General features: G+C 41.6%; 2 protein-coding genes across 8 annotated transcripts in view; one reads left to right on the forward strand and one right to left on the reverse strand.

Moving 5' to 3' along the window:
• Window positions 1-382: 382 nt before the first annotated feature.
• Window positions 383-3,498, reverse strand: LOC5566429 (RNA-binding protein cabeza). Its single transcript, XM_021839566.1, has 3 exons — window positions 3,279-3,498; window positions 2,539-3,243; window positions 383-743 (listed from the first exon to the last, which is right to left on the reverse strand). Exons 1-3 carry the CDS (start codon window positions 3,496-3,498, stop codon window positions 499-501), a joined length of 1,170 nt encoding a protein of 389 aa, XP_021695258.1. The 3' UTR covers window positions 383-498.
• A 5,233-nt stretch (window positions 3,499-8,731) lies between these two features.
• The window catches only part of LOC5566438, a 139,599-nt gene continuing 135,133 nt past the window's right edge, over window positions 8,732-13,197 (forward strand). For 4 of the 7 annotated variants that reach the window (XM_021844871.1, XM_021844870.1, XM_021844872.1 and 1 more), the window contains exon 1: window positions 8,733-8,875. The gene's annotated coding sequence lies outside the window, so the exon portion shown is untranslated. Of the gene's footprint in view, window positions 8,876-13,197 lie in introns of all 7 variants that reach the window. The other 3 variants (XM_021844869.1, XM_021844874.1, XM_021844875.1) reach the window with 1 other exon arrangement.

Raw genomic sequence — 13,197 nt, forward strand, 5'->3', positions numbered from 1 at the left:
TAAGTAATTTCCTTTCACTGTTTTGTTACAGTGTATCATTTATAACATTCGTAATAATGTTTTTAATGCTTGGTAGCTTTGCCCGAAAATCTCGCTAGTCGATTCGACTTCAATCCTCTTTCGAGATCTTTCGAAGAAATGATTATTCTTACATGCTATTTGTTGTACAGTTGGATTTTTTACGTAGTCATGAATTCCTATAAGGTTTAAAATTTAATCCCACAGAATTGGGAAGGCCCAACTAACAGGAACAATCAAACTGCTTCCCCGTTCATACTGTCGTCAAGTAGTTTTTGATTAGGAAATTCAAGCAAGTTTTACATGAGTGTGATTGTTTTCAGTAATGATTGGGTGCAACCTTGCAATGAACGTGGGAGACTGATTTAATCTTACATTTATTCTGGAATATCTACCAATTCTGGTTTAGTACGGCCGTTGTCGCTGGTCGCGATTTCTGTCGCCTCCACGCATGGCACCACCAATTCTGCCGCCATATCGTCAATCGCGATTACCACCACCGAATCCACCACGACCGCCTCCACCGCTGTTTCTTGGACCGCCGCCGAACGATCCTCGGCCACCACCACGGCCTCCAAAACCACCACCGCCGCCGCCACCTCCGCCTCCAGCGACATCATCACCTTTCGGAGCCTTACACCGATTGCATTCGTTTCGCCAGGCAAAGTTCTTATTGCTGCAATCTCCGCAGGTCCAATATCCTTCACGTTCCTGGCCACCACCACCTCCGCCGCCGCCGCCACCGCTTCCGAAGCGGCCACCACCCTGCTGGCCACCTCCGCGAGAGCCGCCTCGGTCACCACCATCCCGATCACCATAGCCTCCGCGATCTCCACCACGGCCGCCGAATCCGCCCTTGTTGAAACTACCACGGCTTCCTCCCTTGTTCTGCCAGGTGTTGTACCGCTGGGCGAGTGAAACTTTCACAACCGATTCTTTGAATTCCTTGTTGTCGAACCAACCGGACTGCGCGGCATTGGTGTCCTCGTAGGTGACGGTGGCCTCTCCCTTCATATTGCCAGTTTCCTTATCCTTGTACATCCAGAGCTTGGGCTTCATGGTGCGTTTGTCTTTCTTGATCACACCGATCGATCCGAAGCGTTCGGTAATTTCTTCTTTGGTCGTTTCCGTATTCATGCCCTGAATGAAGATCGTATCCTCTTGGGTGACCATTTCACCACTATCTGCTTTATTATTATAACTACCCTTGTTGCCGGCGCCACTGCTGTAGCCACCGGATTGGTTACCACCTCGAGGTCCACCGTTTCCGTAGCCACCGCCGCCACCTCCGCGGTTTCCTCCTCCGTCGCGGTTTCCACCGCCGTATCCTCCGTGACACCGGAATTGTAATCATTTTGCGCACCGTAGCCGCCGCCTGCCGAGCTCTGGGATTGGTTGCCATAGCCGCCGACCGAAGGGGGAGGAGCATTATAGCCACCGGCACTTCCGCCGCCGCCACCACCCCCTCCCATCGGAAGAGGCTGGCTGAAATTGGCCGACGAAAGCGACGGCGGAGGAACCGAAAATTGCATCGGACCGCCGAAATCCTGCGGAGCACCGTAGCCGGAATATTGGTCAGCCATTCATTTATTAGTTTATCCGTAGATTGTCATTTAGCTAGATTTTTATGTTTTTTTTTTCATTAAGACAAATAAATGTGAGATGAATTACAACTTCAATTAATAAATAAATAAATAAATAAATAAAAAAAGGTCTACATATTCGGCCATTTTTCTTAGAGATCCTGGAACATGATTCTATTTATTTTCGATTTTAAATGTGGTCGTTCAGTCCCGAGGACAAAGAGAAGGCAACCGAATTCAATAACATGTTATTTATGAAAAGTAATAATAGGCAAGATACCAGATATGATAATAAATAAGTAATTTCCTTTCACTGTTTTGTTACAGTGTATCATTTATAACATTCGTAATAATGTTTTTAATGCTTGGTAGCTTTGCCCGAAAATCTCGCTAGTCGATTCGACTTCAATCCTCTTTCGAGATCTTTCGAAGAAATGATTATTCTTACATGCTATTTGTTGTACAGTTGGATTTTTTACGTAGTCATGAATTCCTATAAGGTTTAAAATTTAATCCCACAGAATTGGGAAGGCCCAACTAACAGGAACAATCAAACTGCTTCCCCGTTCATACTGTCGTCAAGTAGTTTTTGATTAGGAAATTCAAGCAAGTTTTACATGAGTGTGATTGTTTTCAGTAATGATTGGGTGCAACCTTGCAATGAACGTGGGAGACTGATTTAATCTTACATTTATTCTGGAATATCTACCAATTCTGGTTTAGTACGGCCGTTGTCGCTGGTCGCGATTTCTGTCGCCTCCACGCATGGCACCACCAATTCTGCCGCCATATCGTCAATCGCGATTACCACCACCGAATCCACCACGACCGCCTCCACCGCTGTTTCTTGGACCGCCGCCGAACGATCCTCGGCCACCACCACGGCCTCCAAAACCACCACCGCCGCCGCCACCTCCGCCTCCAGCGACATCATCACCTTTCGGAGCCTTACACCGATTGCATTCGTTTCGCCAGGCAAAGTTCTTATTGCTGCAATCTCCGCAGGTCCAATATCCTTCACGTTCCTGGCCACCACCACCTCCGCCGCCGCCGCCACCGCTTCCGAAGCGGCCACCACCCTGCTGGCCACCTCCGCGAGAGCCGCCTCGGTCACCACCATCCCGATCACCATAGCCTCCGCGATCTCCACCACGGCCGCCGAATCCGCCCTTGTTGAAACTACCACGGCTTCCTCCCTTGTTCTGCCAGGTGTTGTACCGCTGGGCGAGTGAAACTTTCACAACCGATTCTTTGAATTCCTTGTTGTCGAACCAACCGGACTGCGCGGCATTGGTGTCCTCGTAGGTGACGGTGGCCTCTCCCTTCATATTGCCAGTTTCCTTATCCTTGTACATCCAGAGCTTGGGCTTCATGGTGCGTTTGTCTTTCTTGATCACACCGATCGATCCGAAGCGTTCGGTAATTTCTTCTTTGGTCGTTTCCGTATTCATGCCCTGAATGAAGATCGTATCCTCTTGGGTGACCATTTCACCACTATCTGCTTTATTATTATAACTACCCTTGTTGCCGGCGCCACTGCTGTAGCCACCGGATTGGTTACCACCTCGAGGTCCACCGTTTCCGTAGCCACCGCCGCCACCTCCGCGGTTTCCTCCTCCGTCGCGGTTTCCACCGCCGTATCCTCCGTGACACCGGAATTGTAATCATTTTGCGCACCGTAGCCGCCGCCTGCCGAGCTCTGGGATTGGTTGCCATAGCCGCCGACCGAAGGGGGAGGAGCATTATAGCCACCGGCACTTCCGCCGCCGCCACCACCCCCTCCCATCGGAAGAGGCTGGCTGAAATTGGCCGACGAAAGCGACGGCGGAGGAACCGAAAATTGCATCGGACCGCCGAAATCCTGCGGAGCACCGTAGCCGGAATATTGGTCAGCCATTCATTACTGCTTTCGATCACACTCGATTAACTGCACAAAACGACGTTGGAATTGCTGATTTTCCAAGCAAACTGATGGGTTTTCTAATACTTGTTTGCATCTATATGCAAAATTTTAGACAATAATTATGTCGAGAAAATTGTCCGCCCCAATAGAAAAAAAACACCAATTTTCGATCCAGCACCCATTCATACGATCAGTCCATTTGTATGAAAATCCGAAAATTGGCACAGAATTCTTGTAGGCCGAAAATTTGTGCTGTTTTCCCTAGGGAACATTTGTGATTGGTACACGATTTACACATGCAAAAATAATCAATTTAAAAAAAAAATGTTCTAAGAGCACTGCCATAGCCATTGCTCATAAGTACCCTCAGCTGAAAAGCAGGCTCTGTCCCAGTTGGGATGTACCGAAGAAAAAGATTTTAAAACTCTTTCACTTTGATGATTATGGGCCGTATCAACATCAATTTATTTTTCAGCATAACGTCCCCACTGGGACAAATAATTCTTCATAGCTTGGCGCTTCCACAAATTATAACTTTGTTTTTTTTGCCAATTTTGGCATTTTGCATTCGTACATTGTGATGCAGGTACGATTATACTCTATGCCTAAAGAAGTCCAGGAAATTCCCATTACGAAAATATTATGTACCGACCGGGAACTGAGCCCAGACACCTTCAACATGGCTTTGCTTTGTAGCCGCGAACGTTACCACTAGGCTAAGGAAGGCCCTACAACACACATGCATCGCTTCAATCCGCTGAGTTTTGTCGATTGGTAGGATGTTAAGAAGGTACAGTGATATGGTTTTACCTTTCAATCCTTTCAGTGGGAATCAATTTTTGAGGTAGACATTAAGCTATACCTTAGTGTCCGAGAAGGGCAAAAAGTGTGCTATTTTTAGCGCAATTCAAAACACCTAAAATTTGGGGTAAAACGTAGAAATTCCCTGATATTCTCACTGGTGTGTGCTGAATATTATCTCGATTGATAGTTTTTACGTAAGCTAGATTTTTCTGGTACGTTTTCTATGTATTGATATCTCGACTATGCATTACACCTACATATCGGTATATAGCTGTATAAGCTAATTACGTAATTCCTTGGGATTTCTTTGAATAAAAAAAATCACAGTTATTGTGATCCTTATATAACGTACACGAAAACCTTTAAAATCCAGAGTGAACTTCACATATACTTGATGTGACCGGTGTGGAAGTTAAACACAGTAGTGTTGATGTTGGGTAAACTAATAAAATTTATTTTTATCACTGTTCACTGTTAACGACAATGATAGAGCTCGAGCGCAATTTACGGAACGAAACGATCTTGTCGGCTCTCTCGAAGCTGCCGCCGGTTCTTGGCGAAGATGAATTGACCGCTCCAGAAATCTGGCGAGGCGACTGTACCTTCCTATCTGCCTACAGATGACGAAGACGATCCGAATACGAAAACAGATAAGCAAGATCAGTTTAACAAACATGGAATTGCACATAGGTAGCGCAGGGTTCCAATTCTTCGTTGTTCGCTGTACAGTACTGAGTCAAAGTATTGGTTCTATTTATTTTTCTTCGGTTTGCATTGCAATTTTCATTTTCAGCAAAAGGAGTCTCTTGATTTTAATAAAATAGCTTTTTTATTATCATCGAACGAGAGAGGTTGCTTGAAAATGACATCAATTTTCCATCATGACAATTATTAGTTCAATAATAGAATGCTGGAATTGGCTTTTGATGTTTGTTGTCAGGATCGAATTGAGAAATGTCTTTTCAAATTATTTGCTTTTTGATAGAGAAAAATGTTTCTTATTTCTTAATGCAGACTCTTATTTTATTTATTGGTTTTACATCAATAGGCTTGATAAAACTTCGCCAACAATATTTCGCCAAATCACTCGGTTCATGGCCGCTTCTCTCCATCCTCGACTGCATCCCACGCTCTCCAGGTCGGGGTTTACCTGGTCAGTCCACCTAGCTCGCTGCGCCCCACGCTTTATTGTTCCGACCGGATTCGTAGCGAACACCATTTTTACAGGGCTGTTGTCCGGCATTCTTGCAACATGCCCTGCCCAGCGTATCCTTCCATCTTTAGCACTCTTCAGGATACTGGGTTCGCCGTAGAGTTGAGTGAGCTCGTGGTTGATCCTTCACCGCCACACGCCGTCTTCCAGCACGCCGCCAAAGATCGTCCTAAGCACTCGGCGTTTGAAAACCCCAAGGGCTTGCAAGCCCTCCTCAAGCATAGTCCACGTCTCATGTCCGTAGAGGACTACCGGTCTTCTGAGAGTTTTGTACATCGTGCATTTGGTGCGGGTGTGAATCTTTCTTGACCGCAGTTTCTTCTGGAGCCCATAATAGGCACGACCAGAGCTGTTAAACTAACCCGATTAACATTGTTGTCAGCCGTCAGCAAGGATCCGAGGTAGACGAGCTCGTCCACCACCTTGAAGGTATGCTTGTCTATCGTGACACTGCTTCCTGGGCGGACCATGTCGCCCTCAGTTCCGCCTACCTCTGTTTTCGACGCATTCGCCATTAGCCCGACTCTAGTTGCTTCGCGTTTAACGCGGGTGAACACATCTGCCACCGTTCCAAATTTTTTCCCAATAATATCGATGTCATCCGCGAAGCAAACAAATTATCCGGATCTCGTGAAAATCGTGCCTCGACTGTTAAGTCCGGCTCTCTGCATGACACCTTCAAGCGCAATATTGAACAACAGGCATGAAAGTCCATCGCCTTGTCGTAGTCCCCGCCGAGACTCGAACAAACTGGAGTATTCGCCCGAGATCTTCACGCAGTTTTGCACACCGTTCATCGTTGCTCTAAGCAATCTTGTGAGCTTCCCGGGAAAGTTGTTCTCGTCCATGATCTTCCATAGCTCAACACGGTGAATTCTGTCGTATGCCGCCTTGAAATCGATGAACAAATGGTGCGTACTCACGGCATTTCTGGAGAATGTGCCACACGGAAAAGATGTAACCGTTTGGTTCCAAGACTTACTTGTTGGCTCCACCACAAGGTTTATTCTTTCTTTGTCCTTGATGAGACCTTTTCAAATGTTGAACTTTCACACTCACGGGTTGACGAAAATGTTATGAGTGAGTACGTGTTCCTATTTCATAACTGTACTTAGCAGACAAGATGTGATATAAATTCGAGCAGATTGAGTTCGGGCAAAATAATCACAGTCCTGTTAGCGTTGTTTTCACACACAGAGGGTGCTGAATATAACAGGAAGTGCAAACAAAAAGATATTATAGTACAAGATAGAGATTGTCGCTAGTGTTCCCATTGTTTGCCTTGCCGAACCATCCTTGCATCTGGTGGGTACATAACTGTCAAGTTCAAAAGCGAATGTGTTAAGGCCAAACATTTTTTGTTACTCTACAGCAATTACTTTGAAACTCCGCTTACGCTCCTGTTTACGACACAAATCTCAATCGTTATGCAATCTCAATCGTTAATATGCATTTAATATTAGCTTTAATTAATTGGTATACAATTAACTTATAGAAAAAAAATCTCTTTATAAGCTATTTTTGTGACGATTTGTGTTTTTGAAAACGGCGCGTAGCAGTGGCAGTGTAATCATTTGGACTCTACACATTTTGACCTTGAAGGCGGCAGCGGAAGTTTAGCGTGAAAGTACAAACCGTTTGACAGTTATCGCCCCGGCATGTTGCGGACAGCGACGACAGCGACAATCTCTATCTTGTACTATAATATCTTTTGCAAACATAGAACCATAAAACATAGATGTCTGTTACACAATTATGCGAAACGGCATTCTATATAATCAAATAGTGATTCCCAAAGGAAGTAGAGTGCGCGCGCGTGTAAATAGTTTATTTAATGGTTACGTGAAAACGTTATGTGTTAACATTAGTAAAGTTATGTTTGTTAGAAGAAACAGTACGTTAAAACGTACTTAGAATGTAAAATTAGCTACGAACAGTGATACGAACAAATAACGAATGCAGCAAACAAGCAAAGCAATAGAAAAAGGTCCATGTCAAGGGACCTTTTTCTTTGTGCTTTATTCCAAGATCATCAGCGCAGTGCCGTAGGTGTGCCTCCCGGAAAAATCAAGCCAACTTCCGTTGCCATGGTTCCGTTGAACTCGATGATGTGACCGTTGGAAAGAGTTACAACCCGAGTGCGTGCCACCATTGTCTTTGGCCGCCAAGAATAGCGTCATCGGCGTCGGCCATCGCGATTCTGCCACCCTCATAAATTGTTGTAAAATGTTAAAGCCTCAGGTGTTGCTAAATCCGTAGAGAGACCAGCCCTGAATCCTAAAGGCCTTTCACCAAGTTCTCTTTGTGTCGTTCTCCGGATTATGTAGTATGTTTACCTATTCTGTATTCATGCTTTTTGTGAGGAGTTCAAATTTGACTCCTGCTTGAATCAATCATCCCCTGCTTGCGTATTGGGTGAATTGAATGTCCATACGACCCTGAAGATCTCAATCCCTGAGGCCGGTGAGTTAGCGAGTTACAAAGATCTGGTCCGTTGTCGAGCGGCCGTCGATGAAACCTACTTGTTAACTTCCCACGAACACGTTTGCTATAGGTGATAGACGACGGAAGAGAATCTGGGATAGCATTTTCAATTAGTTATGAAGATCGAATTATGATAACAAACATTTGACGTCATTCACCCGTCGATGACAGCTCAAAATTCGTTGATAACAAGAGTCTTCGTATTGAAAACAAAAAATAACAGAATTAATTCATTATGTATATCTTGTTATCACTTTGTTATGCGGTTGTTATTCGAATTTGTTCGGGTTTTGTGTGTTTTTTGAGGGGTGAATCCAAACTTTTGCACTTGAGTGTATTTATAATACCATTAAACACCCAAAAAAATAATACCATATTTTGAAACAGCAGGTCTTGAAGCGAAGCATGTGTCGCACGTGCTTAAAGATTTGCTAGCTTATTTTTCCACTCGTTCAATTTATGGTCGACTATGTCACGACTATTTTCGCACAAACATTTGCGCTGTAACCCGTCCGGCGTATTTGACTTAGAATCATAATTTAACCGAAATGTTTCGTCAACCACAAATTCAGTTCCTTCCTCAAGACAGAGGGCAGTAAATAAAGGCGTCATTATTGTCTCTGCCACCGTCTTCATTCCCGTTATCATCCTCCGGTACGATTCGGATGATACCTCTGCTCGGATTTCTTCATCTTTCCGAGGAGGTACAATTTAGCTAATAGAATCTCGTTTAGTTCAGTTCCTTTGTGACCGCGGTCGAGTCGAGTCGTACGGTAATCTTAATCCGCATTCGGGCTTTCGGATTTCATCGGATTGCGCACGGGGGTGTTTCCCCGGTTGAAGGACGGTGCTGCCAGTGTTGGATCAGAGGTGGGCAAGAATCAGAGTCCTTAACCGGAAGTGACTTAGTGGTGGTGATCGGGTACTTCGACTACGGAGAGGTGGATGGAGATGCTATCGACGAAATGATCGTTCTGACTATTTGATATGGGGAAAGAGTATTTTTAATTGTTGAAAAATCACTTTAAATTAGTCATTCCAACTCGATACATATTTCTACACACCAAAGGTGTATGAAAATGCTGTACGCTATTTGACTCTTTCAACAGATGTCACAATTGTGATTCAAAATCTAAAAAATGTTAAAAAATTAAATCTCCATTATCTTTTCTACCATCCTTGTCATAAAAATAGTGCTCTGTGGAATTTTCAGCTTTCTAGGTGGTGATTTAAAGGTGACCCAAGGATAATGTAGGTTCATGGAAATTAATATGGAGAAATTTTGAATAATGTTCCAAACACATTAGTACTGCCATGAAAGTTCAAGCTGATCATCCCATAGTGAAAACTTGTTCTTCAAACTTTATTGAAAGATGTTGCTGAAGAAACAAATCCCTTTTGAGCTAATTTTGTTTGAGATTTTGAAGATGTTTGCAGGGCTATAATCCCATATGAAGCTAAATAGGAGCAAACAAACTCATGAATATCGCTTCTCCTATCCGTTAGATTGAATTGCTTTCTTCAGCCAATTATGATTTGAAGAATGAGTTTTCACTATGGGATGATAAGTTGGTACGTACATTCCAGTACGAACGTATTTGGGAGATTGCAGCATGGAAATTTGTCCATAGTAATTGCCATATAAACCTTCATCGTCTTGGGGCCACCTTTAAATCACCACCTAGAAAGCTGAAAATTTCGCAGAACACTATTTTTATGATAAGGATGGTTAGAAAGATATAGGAGATTGAATTTTAAAACAATTTTAAATTTTGAACCGTTCTAATGTCACAATATACTATTAACAAAACTTAATGAATATTCAGTACGAATATACGAAAAGTGGTAGGGAGTCGATGCCGGCCTTTTCGTATTAAGGACCCCCTACAAAAAAAAAACATAAAATAAACACTCAAAGCAACCTTAATCATATGAAAATCCACCGGGGGAACTTCAATTACATTGTTAGTCAGCAGTTTCAGGCGAAATATTTGGACTTAAATACAGAAATTTGAGCAGTTTTGTAAATGAAACCAGGCAAGAGGGTCCATAATATGTATTTCCTGGTGGGTCCATAATAGGCACGTCGACAAGGAGCCGGATTACATGGCAATCAAATGGAGGGTCTATAACAGGAAACGTCAAATTTTAAACATTCCTATTAAAAACCCTTCCGGGCATAAGGACAACCGTTTTCCAAATGAGTATTTCACGGGCTAAATCGAATGTTTTTGTGTGTTTTAATAGCGCACTATGAAGTTAAAACATGGAACTTGTTGAAAGACTGCACAAAACATATATCCATCTAAGATATAATTGCAAAAAAGCATCGAGAATGAATCTCAGCTACTAAGAAGTCCATTACTAGCACTGAAACCCTACTTCACCCTATCGGAGCTGATTTGAGAAAAAAAAACTGTAGTTACATCAAGAGTTCTTCTTGGAAATCATTGTAGGCATTACTTTAAAGTTGGTTCCGGAATATTTTGACCAAATCTGGTCAAATCTAATTCAGGGGGATTTTCAACAACTTTACATTCCATACAAATTGTATGAAAACCACAAAATCAACAACTGCCGAAGAGCTAAACATTAAATATACTTTGCAATTGGATTAAATGGACAAATTGATGTGAAGTTTTGCGAAAAAGTTACACGTCTTCTCAGTGAGAATCGAAGTCACGACTCCCTGATCTTTAGTTAGGGCGCGTTACCCCTACGCCATGAGAGGACTCATGGACGCAGAAGTTAACCTGAATTCGATTTGAGCTCAATAATCACGTGGTCTTTTTTCGCAAAGTGCACCTCTTTCGGAAGAATAAGATGCCCATCCAAACACAAATCCAATGCCTAGCCCGAGAGCGCATTATTTTTTAGGTATTGAAGTAGCACACTACACTAGCCAGCAACTGTGCTGGCTGAGGTTTCTATTGTGTGGGCTTCCAATGAGTTGCGAAGTTCTCAAACGACCGGCTACGGAACATCAGTCCATTGCTCGATAAATACTTGTTTTTAATTATGAATCGTGGTTTACGGCTAACCAGCCGAATTTTCCATCCATATAGCTTTGAAGTTGAAAATTGTTGCAAGTTATCCCGTTTGACGGTACTTATATGTTCCACTTGCCCAATTCCTTCTGATTCCTTCACCTGCCTTTGTGTCCAGAACGGCCATGCCTAAGTTCCCATTCTTGGGTGAGAACCTTTCAGATAAAGTTAAGGTGAAAATACGTCGAAGCAAAACCACGAATTTTCAAGAGCACAAATTAAGTAAAACAGACAGCCGTTAACGGTAAAAACTTGATCGATTGATCACCAGTAAAAAAGTGACAAAATTCAAAATTTCTATATCTTTTCCCTACAAAGATTCAGCTTCTGTACAGTGCCGATTATCAAAACAAGGAAAACAAGGAAGGTTAAAAATTGTTCAGTTTGGTCAGAGTTTTCCTTTGCTTCTGCCAAAGGCAACTTCCAGAGGAAGTGGTCGAATTCGAAAATGGACCAAATTTCATCAACTAGTATCATCTGCAATAAGATTGATACAATGAAATATGATTTGCATGGCAGACCAATTTTTTACACCAAGCTACTTACTGTTGATGGGCCGACACTGGTTTTAGATGCTGTGTTGAAGTGGTCTTTTTTAAGAATTGAAAAATAATGTATGATAAACAGCAAATCTTGTATTTTTGAGTAATTTTTTTCAAAAATAAGTCAATTTTTGCCTCATACTTAAACGCTATAACCACTAAGTTTGTCACATAGGTGACAACCGGTAGAGGTATGACTGGTAGAGTAAAGTGGGGCAATATCATCTAAAAATGTAGCAAAATATGCCTGCTCGTGTGAGAAAGGTTGCCGAAGTTTCATTTTTTACTTTACCCGACCAGTGGATTACAACAGAGTTGTAACAGATTTTGTTACTTGTCCAGCGTGTTTTTTTTTCTCAGAAAACATGTTATATATGTAATTATATTCATATTATATTTTTGTTTAGTAGTAAAAAAAATAAAAATTATAAAACAATTTCCTCTTCACTAAACAAAATTAGAACAAAATATGTTATAACTTGAACAAAAATGTAACTCATTATGTTTGAAATCAAACAAAAATATAACTCATCTTGTTATTTTCCATAATTGAATTATAACAAAATAATGTTATAATTATATTTGAAATTGTAACGAATTTGAAAAAAAACAGTTGTAATTATAACTGATTTTGATTTAATTATGTTAGAATTTCTTCCATCTTCTCAAAGTGCTTCTCTCAAACATGAAACAAAATTTGTTATTTGTAATAAATCTTGATACAGTTGTGCTACAATTTTGTTGTAGTCCACTGGTCGGGTATTTCTGAGAAAAACTGCAATTTTTGGATGTATTACAATTTACCTTGTTTTTTTTTGAAAATGTATGTAAAAACTATGTGTGTGTTTTCTGCGAACATAAGTTTATGTGTGGTAGAAAGTATGCTTGTTACTAGAGTCGTGTTTTGTGTTACTGTTGACGAACTTTTGCTGCGACTTGTAGTGATGCAAAAGTTCGTTCATGACTATTTTAAAACTAAAAATGGGTAAATACCTATTTTTACCCAAGTTTGTTCAGCAAATATGTTGAAGGTTCACTGTGTAGTATTTGATACTTTTCAACCGTAATTTTTTTTTTTTTTTTAAATATTGATTAATTTATTTAGATCGAACTTATGCCTCATCTTACTATGCACTGTGTTTTAATTTGTCGATTTTATGCGCTTTTTGAATAGCGCCCAAACCGTTGATTTTAGCGATATAGTTTGTTCGGAGAAGTTTCTTTCTATCTTGTACAGTGAGAGAGAAAAATTATTTTTTCAAAACATTTAGATAGACTTTTCTACAAAGTTGTTTGTCATGAAAAAAACCCGTGCTTTTGCTGAACATTTCATCACGCTTTCTTCGAAAGTAACAAAGTTATTTAAGAATTAATCTTTTTCCTATAGGCCCCTATAACTGCCTTCGGCAGTTTCCCTTCCCTTTCACCAGATGTTCAATGTTTAATGCAATGAGAAATTTTCACCATGATTTCAGGGCCTCTAAGAACCCAAATAAGTTTTCCGTTTGATGTAGCATTATCAAAATTTGTTATTATTGTGTTCATTTTAACACAAAAGTTTGACGCGTTAAAGTCCGGTATGGAAGAATTGGTACAGAATGTT

Source organism: Aedes aegypti, chromosome 2, assembly GCF_002204515.2.
Source record: "Aedes aegypti strain LVP_AGWG chromosome 2, AaegL5.0 Primary Assembly, whole genome shotgun sequence".
In the NCBI taxonomy this organism is placed as follows: Eukaryota; Metazoa; Arthropoda; class Insecta; order Diptera; family Culicidae; genus Aedes; species Aedes aegypti.

Bases quoted from the DNA above. Each gene is read 5' to 3' on its own strand.
- LOC5566429 (XM_021839566.1), bottom strand. From the start codon at position 3,498: ATGGCTGACCAATATTCCGGCTACGGTGCTCCGCAGGATTTCGGCGGT. The intron at 3,244-3,278 runs GTGCGCAAAATG...GGTGTCACGGAG, and splicing joins CTCGGCAGGCGGCGGCTACG to GATACGGCGGTGGAAACCGC. The intron at 744-2,538 runs GTGATGATGTCG...GCGGCGGCGGAG, and splicing joins TCGGTGTAAGGCTCCGAAAG to GTGGTGGTGGCCAGGAACGT.